General features: G+C 42.1%; 1 protein-coding gene across 1 annotated transcript in view; it reads left to right on the top strand.

Annotated features, from left to right (window-relative positions):
* rbbp8l (retinoblastoma binding protein 8-like) overlaps nt 1-16,885 on the top strand; it is a 34,229-nt gene extending 17,344 nt beyond the window's left edge. The window contains exons 6-15 of the mRNA XM_060938040.1: nt 218-293; nt 2,900-3,108; nt 3,204-3,250; nt 3,435-3,490; nt 3,759-4,407; nt 9,568-9,685; nt 9,777-9,811; nt 9,912-10,020; nt 13,935-14,042; nt 15,959-16,885. Coding sequence (XP_060794023.1) covers nt 218-293; nt 2,900-3,108; nt 3,204-3,250; nt 3,435-3,490; nt 3,759-4,407; nt 9,568-9,685; nt 9,777-9,811; nt 9,912-10,020; nt 13,935-14,023 — 1,388 coding nt within the window. The 3' untranslated portion in view covers nt 14,024-14,042; nt 15,959-16,885. The remainder of the gene's footprint in view (nt 1-217; nt 294-2,899; nt 3,109-3,203; nt 3,251-3,434; nt 3,491-3,758; nt 4,408-9,567; nt 9,686-9,776; nt 9,812-9,911; nt 10,021-13,934; nt 14,043-15,958) is intronic.
* The last annotated feature ends 361 nt before the right edge of the window (nt 16,886-17,246 follow it).

Raw genomic sequence — 17,246 nt, 5'->3', positions numbered from 1 at the left:
GAATAGTTTCTGACCCCACAATGTAGTTTAACAGACAACATTCAGCTAAAAAGAATACCAGGAAAAATGAAAACTTTTATTCATTTCTAAATGGTTGGAATGAAACCAGTGAATTCCTGATACTGCATAGACTACTGACTACTAATAATAACTTATTAGCTAATAATTTCCCGGCCATGTTCTTCTGTTTCCTTTTGCTCCTTTCCTGTTCATGTAGTGGGTGAGATCAACACATTGATGAAAGAGAATGAAAGACTGAAAGAGGAGGTGAAAAGTCTACGAAGACGGATAGAGTAAGTGTCATTCTCATGCAGTATGTGTCAGTGTGACTTTTCATCACGATAGATTCGTGTCTTTTCATTTATAAATCATATATTATTCTATTCACATTCACCGGATACGAGCAGTCGTGCGCTCTGATTGGCTACTCTCCTACAGTGCCTTGAAAAAGTATTCATACCCCTTGAACTTTTTCACATTTTTCCACCTTACAACCACGAACTTAAAAGTTTTTTATTGAGATTTTATGTGATAAACCAACACAGAGTAGCACATAATTGTGAAGTGAAACAAAAATGATAAATGGTCTTCAAAATTTTAAACAAATAAAAATCTGAAAAATGTGGTGTGCATTACTATTCAGCCCCCCCGCGTCAATACTTTGTAGAGCCACCTTTTGCTGCAATTACAGCTGCAAATCTTTTGTGGTATGTCTCTACCAGCTTTGCACATCTAGACACTGAAATTTTTGCCCATTCTTCTTTGCAAAATGGCTCAAGCTCAGCCAGATTGGATGGAGAGCGTCTGTGAACAGCAATTTTCAAGTCCTGCCACAGATGCTCAATGGGATTTAGGTCTGGACTTTGACTGGGCCATTCTAACACATGAATATTCTTTGATCTAAACCATTTCATTGTAGCTCTGGCTGTATGTTTAGGGTCATTGTCTTGCTGGAAGGTGAATCTCCTTCCCAGTCTCAAGTCTTTTGCAGCCTCCAACAGGTTTTCTTCCAGGATTGCCCTGTATTTAGCTCCATCCATCTTCCCATCAACTCTGACCAGCTTCCCCATCCCTGCTGAAGCATCCCCATAGCATGATGCTGCCACCACCATGTTTCACAGTGGGGATGGTGTGTGCAGGGTGATGAGCAGTGTTAGTTTTCCGCCACACATAGCGCTTTGCATTTAGGCCAAAAAGTTCAACTTTGGTCTCATCTGACCAAAGCACCTTCTTCCCCATGTTTGCTGTGTCCCCTACATGGCTTCTGGCAAACTGCAAACGGGACTTCTTATGCCTGTCTTTCAACAATGGCTTTCTTCTTGCCACTCTTCCAAAAAGGCCAGATTTATGGAGTGTACGACTTATAGTTGTCCTGTGCACAGATTCTCCCACCTGAGCTGTGGATTTCTGCAGCTCCTCCAGAGTGATCATGGGCCTCTTGGCTGCTTCTCTGACCAGTGCTTTCCTTGCTCGCTCTGTCAGTTTAGGTGGACGGCCATGTCTTGGTAGGTTTGCAGTTGTGCCATACTTTTTCCATTTTTGAATGATGGATTGAACAGTGCTTCTTGTGATGTTCAGAGCTTGGGATATTTTTTTATAACCTAACCCTGCTTTAAGCTTCTCCAGAACTTTATCCCTGACCTGTCTGGTGAGTTCTTTGGTCTTCATGATGCTGTTTGTTCTTCAGTGTTCTCTAACAAACCACTGAGGCCTTCACAGAACAAGTGTATTTATGCTGAGAGTAAATTGCACACAGTAGGACTCTATTAACTAATTAGATGACTTCAGAAGGCAATTGATTGCACTGGATTGTATTTAGAGGTATCAGAGGACAGGGGGCTGAATAGTAATGCACACCACATTTTTCAGATTTTTATTTGTTTAAAATTTTGAAGACCATTTATCATTTTCATTTCACTTCACAATTATGTGCTACTCTGTGTTGGTCTATCACATAAAATCTCAATAAAAAACTGTTAAGTTCATGGTTGTAAGGTGGAAAAATGTGAAAAAGTTCAAGGGGTATGAATACTTTTTCAAGGCACTGTACTAAGATATCGGCTCATATACCATGAGGAGAGAAAAACAAAATGGCAGAGCGTGTTGCTGAACCAACCGAGGATGAAATAAAAACACTACTCGAAAATAAAAGACCCAAAAATACAAAAAAGCAACAAAATATGGAATGAAAGTATTTGATAGTAAGAACATATCTTTTTCTATTTTTAAAGAATTATTATTATAGCATTTTTCGCAAATTGCTCCTGTCATTTTGCTGGTTTGTTTACATTCTTCGTCTTTAAGCATTAAAATTTGTTGATTTTTTTTTTTTTAGACTGGTTCAAAAGCTCAAAGAAGTTTGAAAATTGCATCACTGAAAAGTCCAAGAAAGAATTAAATAAATATCTAAAGCTATGCTATACCTTGGCATGACCGCAATACGGCACTTTCTACAAAAAAACAAACAAACAACAACACTAAAGTCAATTCGTGCAGCCAATGATATGTTTTTAAGAAGTCCGCCTAAGCGGAAATGATTTTGTCAGATGTTTTGTATAAAGTTTTTATTTATTGAATTTGCTAAAAATAAAAATGCTATCTTTCTATAAATCCAATGAATGTGGATAGAATAAAACAGTTATTCCACTCAGTCTTGTCATACATAGCTGATAGCCGACTCGGTGCTACGCACCTCGTAAGCTATCAGCTCATGTACAACTCAATTTCGTGGAATAACTGTTAAATGTACAAGCCTTGCTTGGTAAAGGGTTTTTAAGAACCCATAAATATATAAATATAGAGAAAGATAAGTGATACTTAGATTTAAGTTCTGACAACAAAATGATATTCTTCATTCATATTTGTCATTTATGTGTATATGCTGGCCTTGACTTTTCAGGCAGCAGAACGGTCACTCAGAGAGAGCAGGAAGCCCTGAAGTTAAGCACTCTCCTGACCTTACAGCCACATCTCTGTCCATGGCCTCCTCTGTCCTGAAGAATGATCACTCAGCACCAGGGGGCGCCATTACAACAGCAGCCATTGTGAAGCATGAGCCTGAACACAACCAAAGCCTAGAGACTCCAGGTGACAGACAGGAGACATCAGGTAACCTCTCACTCATTATACTCTACATTCTCACAATGCAGCTCATTCCTTACTCATTCAATGCCTGTTTATATTCTGTCTCTCAACATATACAGACAAAGAGCACAAACGGTTACAAGGGTGGAGTTTAACACACCTTTTGGTAAGCCATCATACAGATTCACATTAAGTTCAAGGCTTTGGGACATGTCTGTATTAGGCAATGCTTTTTAAAAATAATGATTTGGTTAATTTGTTAATTTTTCCACACATCATTTGTCTCTCAGGTACCGTTTTCATATTTTTTGTTTTGTTTTCATATGTGGTCGGGTGTCAATACTTTTCAGGAGTCAAGTAGACAGCCAACTTTTGCAACAAACCAAACAGCATGGAAAGAGAGAAGGTGAGGTTCAAAATGAAAAAAAAAGGATGGATTTCAAGGGACACTCTTTTCAAGACTAAAGACTGGGCGCAAACGTATTACATGTCATGCAGTAGTCTTTAGGATAGCAACTAGCCACAGCTATTGAGGTGAATTTTGCCAGATGCTAAGGTGGCTGTCATTTTCAATACTGAATGCAAAAAAAAAATAGATGATGGCAAAGGAGCAGCTCGAAGCACAACCAACTATTCACACTTTCTTCTGAATTCTTGAATTTTTCTCTCTACAGAGCAGTTAGCATGGACTCCTTGGAGACTCGTCCATCCCCCACTTCACCTTCCATCCCTCTTCACCTCCGTCTTCTGAAGCACAACCCCCTGTTCTCACCCAGGCACTCTGAGGACCGGCCTGCCCTTGTGTCTGTTCCATTGCGACCCCATCCAATCAAAACCACCCCATCCAACCTGCCCTGGCCCCTGCCTGAACGGTCAGATTGGGTGTCAGTGGTGAACACTGGCACCAGCGGTGGCGTGGTGGTCAGTCCGAACCCGAAGCATGACTCTGGCTCTCCTGTACTTCGCTTTTCAAGCCTGGTTCCACCAGGCCTTGAGTCCCACCTACCATCTCGAAGCCCTGCCCACCCACGACCCATCTGCCCATACCCAAAGAACCTCCTTGAGGCAACAGATACCAAAGAAAAGAGAACACCTCCAAGCTCCTGGACAAGCTCCCAGTATGAGAGGATCTTTGGTGAAAATCTACGAGAAGGAGATGAAGAGGCACCTTTGGATCTGTCCAATGCCAGCCCCAAAGTCAAAGAAACAGAGATGAATTCGGTGTCATCTTCATCACCTCCAGCTCCACTCTCTTCACCATCTTCAGCTCAGTATGCCTCTAGTCCTCAGAGTGATCTCCAAACAGGGGATACAAAGCTACAGGTACTAAATACAATCTTGTTTTCGTATGTTAAAAGTGTTGAATGTAATACTTTTAGAATTGTCCTAGCTGGTCGAAAAATGCTAAAGCAAGAAGTTACACTGTTCTACACTTCTTCTTCTTCTTCTTCTTCTTCTTGGCTATTCCCTTTAGGGGTGGCCACAGTGGATAATGTCCCTCCATCTCCTCCTGTCCTCCATACCTTTTGCTGTAGCACCAACCGTCCTCATGTTCTCCTTCACCACATCCATAAATCTCATCTTTTGTCTTTGTCTTTTCCTTCTTCCTGGCAACTTCATCTCCAGCATTCTTTTCCCTACAATATACCCTGGATCTACACCACTCACATTAATCTCATGCTTGTAAGTGTCCAAATCAACACGCATCAGATAGAAGACAGTACAAGGCTGCATCCCAAACCTCATAAGGCACAATATGTAGTCTGCCGAAGTAGTAATGACACCATGGTTGTACTGATATGCTTATCCAAGTACATTGATCCAAGTACTTATTGTTTCTTATTGTTTACTTAAAAGTAGACGTCCTTTCGATTTCATAAAATTGGTGAAATTTAGTTCCCTCTGAAATTTGGTCTTTGTGATATGTTTATTTCTGTAAAATCTAAAAAAAAAAAACACGCCATTCTGTGGCTGGGAAGTTATTTAATTTGAGGGATTCCTGAGCAAATAATGTGAATGAAATTGCTCACTTTGCGCAGTCAAGCAGACAGAGTCTCATTTGTTTAACTGGGTTCTCTTTATCTACTTTTAAGACTTGTATAAAAATCTGATGATGTTTTAGGTCATATTTATGCATAAATATAGAAGATTCTAAAGGGTTCGCAAACTTTCAAGCACCACTGGATACTGATTGGGAACATACGTTTACCTTTTTGGCTCTAAAAAGTCCACATAGTTACCTTGAGGTCCAATAATGAGCCCTAGGGGGTATATTAGTGTAGATTGTACTTTGGGGGACAGAAATTGACTCCTACTGGACCTCTATTTTTGACAGTGTAGCTTGATAGTAACATGGTACGAGCTGAGCTGCATCACAGCTCTGTTGAGAGAGTTGTCTTCCTGTTTGAGTATTTATGTTGTTCAAGGAAATGTTATTTATAACATTTTTGCATTTTTCCAATGGGACCGCCACTCAAGCATACAAGCATGATCCCATGATAAAAATTTCATCTCATCTCATTATCTGTAGCCGCTTTATCCTGTTCTACAGGGTCGCAGGCAAGCTGGAGCCTATCCCAGCTGACTACGGGCAAAAGGCGGGGTACACCCTGGACAAGTCGCCAGGTCATCACAGGGCTGACACATAGACACAGACAACCATTCACACTCACATTCACACCTACGGTCAATTTAGAGTCACCAGTTAACCTAACCTGCATGTCTTTGGACTGTGGGGGAAACCGGAGCACCCGGAGGAAACCCACGCGGACACGGGGAGAACATGCAAACTCCACACAGAAAGGCCCTCCCCGGCCACGGGGCTCGAACCCGGACCTTCTTGCTGTGAGGCGACAGCACTAACCACTACACCACCGTGCCGCCCCATGATAAAAATATAAAGTGGAAAAATATCCAGAGAAAGTGAGAGAGAGAGAGAGAGAGAGAGAGAGACCAAGTTTACATAACGTATGACAGTACATTATTACTTTTATTTTATTATTAGTTCCTGTTGTTCATGTCATATTGTGTGTAGTTCATAAATTAAACTTTATCATCTCTCTCTATTTGGTATATCACTGCAGTGCAGGCTGTTCTGACAGCTCCAGCCGTCAAAGTTCCTAGGGAGGAATTACAGTTGTGGTTTCCCATTGCCTTCTACTAGATTATTATAGAGGTTTTCTCCTCTCAACCATTCACACCAATAGGTAATTTAGAGTAGCTCCTTAACCCAACCACATGTCTTTAGACTGTGTGGGAAACCAAAGCACCCAGAGGAAACCCACACAGACAGGGGAAGAACATGCAAACTCCACATAGAAAGGCCCCCATCAGCTGCTGGGCTTGAACCCAGAACCTTCTTGCTGTGAGGCGACAGTGCTAACCACTACACCACTGTAGCACCAACTTTATCATAGATATGTATCTACATGGGCAGCACGGTGGTGTAGTGGTTAGCGCTGTCGCCTCACAGCAAGAAGGTCTGGGTTTGAGCCCCGTGGCCGACGAGGGCCTTTCTGTGCGGAGTTTGCATGTTCTCCCCGTGTCCGCGTGGGTTTCCTCCGGGTGCTCCGGTTTCCCCCACAGTCTAAAGACATGCAGGTTAGGTTAACTGGTGACTCTAAATTGACCGTAGGTGTGAATGTGAGTGTGAATGGTTGTCTGTGTCTATGTGTCAGCCCTGTGATGACCTGGCGACTTGTCCAGGGTGTACCCCGCCTTTCGCCCGTAGTCAGCTGGGATAGGCTCCAGCTTGCCTGCGACCCTGTAGAACAGGATAAAGCGGCTAGAGATAATGAGATGAGATGAGATGTATCTACATGAAAAAACAAGCTTTATATATGTGGTTTGCTCCTGTCCACCGTTTCATCTATCCACGTTAGATCTTGGCGCGTATCCCTTGTGAATACGACGGTCCCACTGTATCTGCCGATGTTTGCGTTTTGTTTTGAGTTCACCACTGGTGGTTTTACATTGAGGCAGTATGAGTAGTGCCATCGTAATATCACTCCACCATCATTTACATCACAACATGTAAATCTGATGGTTACAATTCCCACTAGAAACAAAAGAGTTCCATAAATGTTACAAGGTCAACAGGAAGATTAACATTTCAACTTTGTATACAATTATCTTACATGCAGTTAGGTTAACATGGTGCAGCCACGTGCCCGTGAACAAGGCACCTAACCCACAACTGCTCTCCGGGTGCTGTAGCATAGTTGCTTACTGCTCTGGGTATGTGTGTGTGCTCATTGCTCACTTGTGTGTGCATGTGTGTGTTCACTGCTTCAGATGGGTGAAATGCAGAGAGGAATTTCACTGTGTGCTTGAGTGTACGTGTGACAAATAAAGGCTTCTTGGCTTGTCCTCTTGGCTAAAATGTCTTAGTATGCTGTAGAATTAGCATTACCTTTCTTTGGAACTAAGAGGATGAACCCAACCCCTGAAAAACTTGCCTCAGATGCCTCCTCCACTAAAGTCCAGCAGCATGTTTTACACCTCTCCAGTCAATGCTTTCCGAATAGTGATCTTAGGCTTGTGTGCAGCTGCTCAGCCTTGGAAACACCTTTTCATGAAGCTCTAATTGCACAGTTCTTGTGCTGATGTTGCTTTCAGAGGCAATTTAGGTCTCTGTAGCGAGAGATACAACAGAGGATAAGTGATTTTTCCATGCTATGCGCTTCTGCGGTCGATGGTCCTGCTCTGTGAGTTTGGATGGTCTATTGCTTCGTGGTTGAGCTGTACTTGATCCTAGGTACTTTCATTTCACAATAGTAACACATACAGTTAGTTCCACATGCAACTGTGGTTGTATATATCTCAGCTAGCCATCAGGGTTTACTGTCATTTTAAAACAATCTGGCCAGACATTGGCAACAATGTTTGAAGGAAACTGAAGGACTCCGCATACATACACACACAAGGTATCCAGGTGAGATTTTTTTTACTGGTTCAAAAAAAAATGTCAGGGTTCAAAAAAAAAACCAACCAACAACCCATAATTCCAGACGTAACTAGCATTTTAACATATCTTGCCCAAGAGCAGCTGATGCTCAGAGGATGAGATTCTATATCATCTACCTCAGATGATGTGACACCCAACATCTTTGTCTCTGTCAAAGCTTGCCAATATTTTATTTGAAGAAACTAGAAGAAAGAAAACCACATGCTTCCATGTACCAATACTTCCTTTCATTACTTCTCCACCCCTTTGTTTGATGGACAGCCTGAAAATAGAGATCTGAACATAATGGTATTATTACAGTGTCTTGCAAAAGTATTCATCCCCCGTTGTGTTTGTCCTGTTTTATCGCATTACAAGCTGGAATTAGAATGGATTTTTGGAGGGTTAGCACCATTTGATTTACACAACATGCCTACCACTTCAAAGGTGCACATTGTTTTTTATCGTGACACAAACAATAAAGATGAAAAAAAAACAGAAATCTTGAGTGTGCATAGGTTTTCACCCCCAAAGTCAATACTTTGTAGAGCCACCTTTTGCTGCAATTACAGCTGCAAGTCTCTTGGGGTAGGTCTCTATTAGCTTCTCCAACTCCTTCAAGTTAGATGGGTTGCGTTGGTGTACAGCAATCTTCAAGTTATGCCACAGATTCTAAATTGGATTGAGGTCTGGGCTTTGATTAGGCCATTCCAAGACATTTAAATGTTTCCCTTTAAACCACTCCAGTGTAGCTTTAGCAGTATGTTTAGGGTCATTGTCCTGCTGGAACGTGAACCTTCATCCCATTTTCAAACCTCTGGCTGACTCAAAAAGGTTTTCCTCCAGAACTGCCCTGTATTCAAAGTTTGGGATATATTTTTTATAACCCAACCCTGATCTATACGTCTCCATAGCTTTGTTTCTGACCTGTTTGGAGCGCCCCTTGGTTTTCATGTTGCTTAGTAGTGTTGCAGAGTCAGGGTCCTTCCAGAACAGGTTGATTTATACAGATATCATGTGACCGATCATGTGACGCTTTGATTGCATACAGATGGAGCTTAATCAATTAATTATGTGACTTATGAAGTGAATTGGTTGGACCAGCTCTTATTTAGTGGCTTCATACAAAAGGGGGTAAATACCTATGCACACTCCAGATTTCTGTTTTTTTCATCTGAATTATTGTTTGTGTCACAATAAAACATCAATTTGCACCTTTAAAGTGGTAGGCATGTTGTTTAAATCAAATGGTGCTAACCCCCCAAGGATCCATTTTAATTCTAGCTTGTAATGCGACAAAACAGGACAAACACCAAGGGGGATGAATACTTTTGCAAGGCACTGTATACTAACAAGAACACAGACCATCAGAATTTTGTTTCAGAGCATCAACTAATCTGTAGATAGATTGGTAACTGTCATGTGACAGGAAGATGTAGCTCGCGTGTGTATTTGTGTGTATCTGGCAGTTTGAATATGAGTATGCAGTCGAAAATTGCATTCTAAAACTAATTTTTAAATTTGCACTCTTTTGGAAGAGAGAAGAGACTGGAGAAAGACATAATAACGAAGTGGGAGAGGAGGGAAGTGAGAAGAATGAGAATGTAGACACAGAAAACCTCAAAATCCCCACTCTGACCATTTCACTTCGTCCAGGTACAGCCTTGAAATAATTACTGTTCTTATTATGCAAATTGAAAGAAAATATCTCTGAATACATGATATGTGCTTGTGTTTGTCCTCACAGTTGTGGTCCTAGAGTCATTAAAATCAACAGGACAGGTAACGTTTAAATTCAGGCTCGAATTGTTGTGTGTCTTATCACTGTAACTGTTGGTGTTTTGACAGTGTTCTCATTCTGTATGCTGTAAATACTGTGCAGCTGCAGAAAGAGCAGGACATGGAGAGAGACAGCAGCCCAAAAGACCAGGACGAAAAAGAAGATAGCAAACAAGTGATAGTGAAGAAGAGACCAGGCCAGACTTTTGAAGGTATGAGTGCATGGAATTAGATTTGAGACATGGAGGGGCTGTGTGTGGAAACTTTCTCACGCATGGAGATGGTAATTTATACAGAGTTGTCTAGGAACTCATCATGGCCTTTCTCCTATCTGAGCATTTTTTTTTTTACTCCTTTTGCTTACTTTAAAGGGGAACTGAAGTCATTTTTAAACTTGCTTTATTTCTTAATTTACGTGTTTTTTCAATTACATTTTCAGTTTTAGTAACCTTATATCGTGATTCGTATTAGCAACTAGTTACAGTTAAATATTATACTTATCGGCCTATTCGGTTTTTAGCCATGTTGAATTTAGTTCGTTTGGTCCACGGCAGCGGCATGGTGGTGTAGTGGTTAGCGCTGTCGCCTCACAGCAAGAAGGTCCGGGTTCGAGCCCCATGGCTGGCAAGGGCCTTTCTGTGCGGAGTTTGCATGTTCTCCCCATGTCCGCGTGGGTTTCCTCCGGGTGCTCCGGTTTCCCCCACAGTCCAAAGACATGCAGGTTAGGTTAACTGGTGACTCTAAATTGACCGTAGGTGTGAATGTGAGTGTGAATGGTTGTCTGTGTCTATGTGTCAGCCCTGTGATGACCTGGCGACTTGTCCAGGGTGTACCCCGCCTTTCGCCCGTAGTCAGCTGGGATAGGCTCCAGCTTGCCTGCGACCCTGTAGAACAGGATAAAGCGGCTAGAGATAATGAGGTGAGATGAATGGTCCACGGCAGGCGTCGCTGATCCGCGCGATCTTCACGAGACTTGTGCGAGACTTCGAAACGTCAAGTGTCATCCAGGTGTCAATGCCGCCATTTTGAAAACTGTTTTCCAAACAAAATATTGCACAAAAACAAGTTTAAATGACGATTACTGCCTATTTTTTTCAAACTTTCCTGATTGCTATCAAAACAAACAAAACTTCTGGCTTGATTACGTCAGCATTCGAAAGAGGGCACGCGCCTCTTCTGACAACGTTGGCAGATGTCGGTCACTTTGATTTCCGCTGTACGTTTTACTTCCGTCCTACGATGTCTCGCACAGGTCTCAACGAATCTCGTTTACGGCCATTGCTTTGACATATGGACTGATCTATTCCATAGCATATTTCAAACACTCATAACTTGCTATAGCAGTGACAAAATAGCTGTCAAAAATGCATTCCTATATTTAATAAAATGAGGAGTAGAATTTTGATAATAAAAAATTTGCCTTCAGTTCTTTAATGAATAAATATGTTGTTATATGTAGCATTTCATTCTTTTCTTTATTTTGTCCTAAAAAGTTTGAAAACTATGACCAGTATGACCTTCAATGTAATAATCAGTTTCTTCTCAACTCATGAACCATGTCTAACCAAAGGCCTGAGTATTTATACGTGGAAACCTGCTCAGTGGTGTCAGCAGAAGAGATGCTAATCTGTAAACCATTATAATCAGTGGTTCAAAATATCAAGTTTTTTTTTTATTCTTTTTTTTTCTTCAGTATCTGTTTAATCCAGGTCCTAGCCCACTGCACCACCATGAGCTTTTTTTAAGTATTATTATTTAGAATAATTTAATAATTTCACAATCGTTGTCATAATTTTAACACCATTTTGTGAGCATGATGCGAATTAATGCAGGGAATTAGTATCATCTCGTCACACATACATACACACAAGACACACACACAGGGCCGTCGACAGGGGGGGACAACCGGGTATTTTGTCCCGGGCCCAGGCATGAGGGGGGGCCCAGAACTGGTCCCTCATGAAGATGCCATTAATCATTCTGTTTCATTTCAAAATGTGTTGATTTGGGGGAGAAAAATGTGCTATATTTGCATTCAATGAATGATTTCTGGTTCTTTTGCCTTTATTGTCTTCGAAAATAGATTCAAGAACCCACGTACCACCCCTAATGCAGAAATGGTTTGGTCTTTGATTAAGGCGCCAAATAACACGGCACTATAGAGATCTTGCAGTCACGTGACCGGAAAGTACACAACCGCCATCTTGTCGGTCAAAAACACCGCTGAATACTGCTGCACTCGTGTACAGAATGGATCAATTTCAACCGACGGACAACACGGCTCATTTTTCTAATGAACAGATAACTAGATACATGTCTAAAATAAACGACCTACAGATTAGTGACCCTTATGGCTTTCCGGGCGGAGTTTTCACGACCGGATTTTGAACTGCCAGCGGAATACCCGGACGTGTATAATTACCTCATTAACTTTCCCTCGCTGTTCAGTGGTGAAGCACTGCGTGTTTATAAACCTCTGCACAGTTATCTTTACAGAAATTCAGGATTTGTCAGCGACTCAGATGTGGCATCTTGTAAACAAAATAATCCTCACTGGATGGGTAAGTCACTTAAGTATTGAGTATAGCACTGACCAGCCGATTATAGAATAGAATAAGGTAATTCCAAATCGTCCGTGTTGTTTACATGGATCTGGCGTTGGAGAGGTAGAGGCTTGGCAGTGGAGATTTGAGTGGCTATTTGTATGTGTATATGTATGTGGCAATCATATCCAAATGTTTTAGGCACGCTTGCTGAGCTGGACTCCGGTTAGCTGAAAGCCCGTGGAACGCTGCCTCTTGTTAATTAAACCTTATTTTGTTGGAAATCATCCCGTGTAGATACGACGGCATGTGAAACTGCCAGCTAGATAGAGTTTAATGTAATGAATGGGCTATAAATGGGGTGTTTTGAGGTTAGTCTGTTGCAAAACATTAAACTTTCGCTTACACTGGATACTCTTCAAACAATTCCCTTGCTCAAGTGAAAAATGATAGGCCTGTATGAAAAGCGCAATTAATGAAAGTAGCCTAATAAGCCCTAAATGAATAAAACAACCTCTGTTTTATTGTTGTTGCTTACACGTTAAGATTTTGAAATCTTCTCGGTCCAGTTCTATATCCAGGGAACGTTGTAATCCTTTTGGTTTATCCGTAATAAACGTGTCAGCCCCCAGGTCAGATAGGCTAATGTTACGTGGTTGGGAGGGTGTCAATTTTTTTTGTAACATTCTAAATCGAGTACGGAAAGGACGTTTATGAAAAACAAGACAAAAAAATACACTGAAAAACTCACTGTACACATCACTAGTGGTGATGCTTCTATGTTCAGATTTCGGGAAAGCCATAACTCCGTTCTCATTGAGGCCCAGTTCCATCCCGTAAACAATCATTTTGGTTTATCAACTACCTGCGCTCAAACATGTCACAGGAGAGGCTCAATGGGCTGGCTATGCTCTCTATAGAGCGCGAACTTGCAAAGAAGCTGGACTTCAATGACCTTATTGACGACTTTGCCACAGCAAAAGTCCGGCGCATTGCATTTCGCACCTGAATAGTTGCAGACTAAGGAAATGTTCAAACTGTAAATATGTTGAAATGTTGAAATAAAATGGTTGACTGTTATAATGGGCTTGGAATACCTGTTATTTAAGGGTTGGAGTGAATGGAGACTGTGAAAAGAGGGGTTGGGTGTGGGTGGTTGCTGTGTGGCGATGTGCGTGCGCGCGTGTGTGTGTGTGTGGGGGGGGGGGGCACTCAGATTATTTGGGGGGGGGCCCACTCAGATTATTTTGTCCCGGGCCCAGCCAAAGCTGTCAACGGCCCTGCACACACACACACACACACACACAGCCCAGGTATACATATACAAATAATGCTTACAGTGTTCAATACCAGAAGCAATACTGTTCATATACAGTGAAAATCAAATTGGTTTGAATTTTGACCCACCACTAGTAAGATCAACAAAACCAAAAGGTAGTCTGTTCAACCCTCACCCATACACCTCCCATATGATAACTTTAAAACCATTTCTGAGCAGTTTGACTTCAAACAATTCATCCATATCTTCATTCATTCCTTCATTGTTTCTTTTGTACTTTGCTTCTCTTGTTTTCTGGGCATAGCCTTTCCATGGTGCCCACTAAAAGAAAAGAAACTGAGGACAACACTACTGCCACAGGGGACCAACCATGGAGACTCAGAGCAGGACTGAGCTCAGTGTCATGTACAAGGTCAGTTAGCGCTTTTCTTCGTTTAAATCTCATCATTTCTCATGTATAGGCACCCATTTCCCGTTCAAATTAAGTTGATTAACAGAAAAGCACTTCATCGGGAGATTACGGGTTCAAAATCCTGACAATGCCACAGCCATCTGTGGGTGTATGTTACTTGTCCTTGTGTATGCTAAAGAGGGCAGTTAGCAAATTCCTTTGAGTGTTTTCATTTGCTCTTGATGTGGCATGGAGATAAGAAAGATGTGCTGGTTTCAAGTGTCTTGAAGGAAGCAAATGCTGGTGAGCCCTGTCACTGGTAGAGATCACATGGTAGAGAATATCTAGCTAGTTGGTTGGGGATTGGCAGATGATGAAACTGGGAGAAAATAAGGTAAAAATTAAATAGAAAGAAATGTTTTAGCATCATCATCATCATCATCATGTGCCATGCCGACAGGCATTGGCGACCATGTCCCTCCTCTCATCTCTATTTTCAGATGTGATGATCAGGTCCGGGGTGGCACGGTGGTGTAGTAGTTAGCACTGTCGCCTCACAGCAAGAAACACCCGGGTTCGAGCCCAGCGGCCAACGAGGGCCTTTCTGTGTGGAGTTTGCATGTTCTCCCCATGTCCGTGTGGGTTTCCTCCGGGTGCTCCGGTTTCCCCCACAGTCCAAAGACATGCAGGTTAGGTTAACTGGTGACTCTAAATTGACCGTAGGTGTGAATGTGAGTGTGAATGATTGTCTGTGTCTATGGTGGGGTTTACATTAGACCGTATCAGCGGATCATCAGATTAACGTTTTTAAAACGATTAGCGTGCACACAGCAACACCAATACACGATTTGTGTGCACACAGCAACGCCAATACACGGATACGCTCGGCTCCGCAGGCATCCTGCGCTCCAAATCACTCCGCCCTGAACAGCGAGTGCCCTCTGGAGGGTGCGCACTCCGGCCCTGTGCAGCTCACAGAACGCGCGAGTGAAGCGCACGAGCAGTGATTCGGGACTGAGCCGCTGTGTGTGTGATCCCAGTGCATATCGGGCATGCGCGTCACTTACCACTTGCAAGTGGAAGGATGGCAAGCCTAAAGACAATCATAACTACACAATGGGCAGTATTTGCATCAGTATTTGCAGTATTTTCATACTTTTATACTCTTTAATGAAAGGTGATACAAGGCGGAAGTCCGCGCCGTTTTTCAGCAGTCGCGTCACATGACCAACGCCAGCAAATCAGGAAGGTGGATGTCACAGTGACGTTGTCCAATGACAACGCCAGCTAGAGCTCAGCACAGCGTATCCGCGTATTCTCAATGTTTACACAGCACCGGACCAGACACGATCTGGATTGAATACGTGGACCCTGGCGGATTCCCGTTTCCCGGCGTTTCCAGGCGTTTTAATGTAAACGGACAGTGCATCCGCGAAGAAAACGAGACAGATACGGTCTAATGTAAACTTGGCCTATGTGTCAGCCCTGTGATGACCTGGCGACTTGTCCAGGGTGTACCCCGCCTCTCGCCCGTAGTCAGCTGGGATAGGCTCCAGCTTGCCTGCGACCCTGTAGAACAGGATAAGCGGCTACAGATAATGGATGGATGATCAGGTCCAGTCCTTTGTCTGTCCCCATCCATTTTGCTAGGCCGTCCAGGTTCTTCTCTCTTTGTCTTCCCCGTGATCTTTTTCCGTTGATCTTCCCACATGTAATTGTGTGCTCCAGACTATGCTTTCTCATAAAATGTCTGAAAAATTTTGCTTGGAGTCTTCTTATTTTTTGTAGGAGGCACAGCTGTTTGTTGGCTTCTTCCAGCACACTTTCATTTCTTCTCTTAGCTGTCCATGGTATTTAGTATTGGTATTTGGCGTTTAGCGTCATACTAGGTTTTATATCTTCTTGCTGATTAATGGATTTGCTTTGTTGTCTTGCAGATATCGTCTTTCAGTACGGTCTACAAAAATCCTAGTGCATGTCCTTCAGCACCTATGCATCAAAGATTCATCTGATGTTCTTCTGAATTGCTGGAGAGAGGGAAAAAAAGCCTGCCCCTCATCTATTGCACGATAACAGCAGGCAGACCAGAAATCACACAGGAAAGACAAAAAAAATCTAATTTTAGCACTCTGAATATTACACTTGTTTTGGAGATTGCAAGGCATGCAGTCTGCAGATCAGCTGCTCTTCTGTGCACACCACTTCTCAAAGACTAGCCTGAAGACTTCTCAGCATTCTTTGCCTGTAGTAGACAGGAAGCGAGAGACTACTGTACTTCCTGTCCTGAGACTGTGAATAAATTTGACTTGACACCAAAAATCTTTTTTTTTATCATTTCATTTGAATCACCTCTCTCTCTCTCTCTCTCTCTGTCCATCTTTCTCTTCATACATGGACATGTGCATCAGTTTCCATTTTCACTTCCCTGACAAGCTTAAGCCTGTCTTTCACAAAAGCAACTTTCTGTCAGCTCGCCAGGCTATTTTAATTTTTTTTTTTTTAACAGGCCTGTCTCTTGCAAGTGTGACAAAAACGAAACACCCTCCCCTTCCCCTTTTGGGTTTTGCTTTTTGTGAAGGCACACATTTTGTAAGAGTGAATTTTCCACTTGCAGCAGCTGTGCCCATTTCAAGCATGTAAAAAAAAAGGGAGGGGGGTGTAACAGTGACAGAAAAAAAGAACGTGTTAATTTTAAAATGTCTTTAGCCATGTCAGACTTGCTCAATGCAGTTCATTACAATCAGTAGAACTGTTCTCATGAGTCACTGAGAGAAGGTGAGAGGTGTTTTATAGTAGTATCTGAAAGGCTTGACAGAATATATAAAATATGTGTCAGTGTACATTGAATAAACACATATGAGCTATTTTTATGAGTGGTGTGTTTCTTTAGCAGCGACTCCAGAAGGGGTCACAGTACAGGCAGTGAAATACACAGCAGTGTGGACACACTTCCTCTGACAGTGCATACGGGAAACAATATTTCACTACCGGGATGTTCATTTATTTTTTTCACAATATGTGCTGTGACATACAGTACCTGTTAAAAGTTTGGACACGGCTTCTAATTCAATGTTTTTTCTTTATTTTTATGAATTAAAAGTCACTTCATGTCTTAAACTAATCACGGATGTTGTTTCCCTTGACTGAGTTGAGCGGTTCTTGACATAATATGGATTACTACAGTTGTGGAATAGGGCTATTTACTGTATTTTTATAATTTACTGT

This window comes from Neoarius graeffei, chromosome 13 (assembly GCF_027579695.1).
Source record: "Neoarius graeffei isolate fNeoGra1 chromosome 13, fNeoGra1.pri, whole genome shotgun sequence".
NCBI lineage: Eukaryota > Metazoa > Chordata > Actinopteri > Siluriformes > Ariidae > Neoarius > Neoarius graeffei.
Note: the sequence above shows the minus strand (reverse complement) of the source record. Positions and strands in the feature narration are given on the sequence as shown.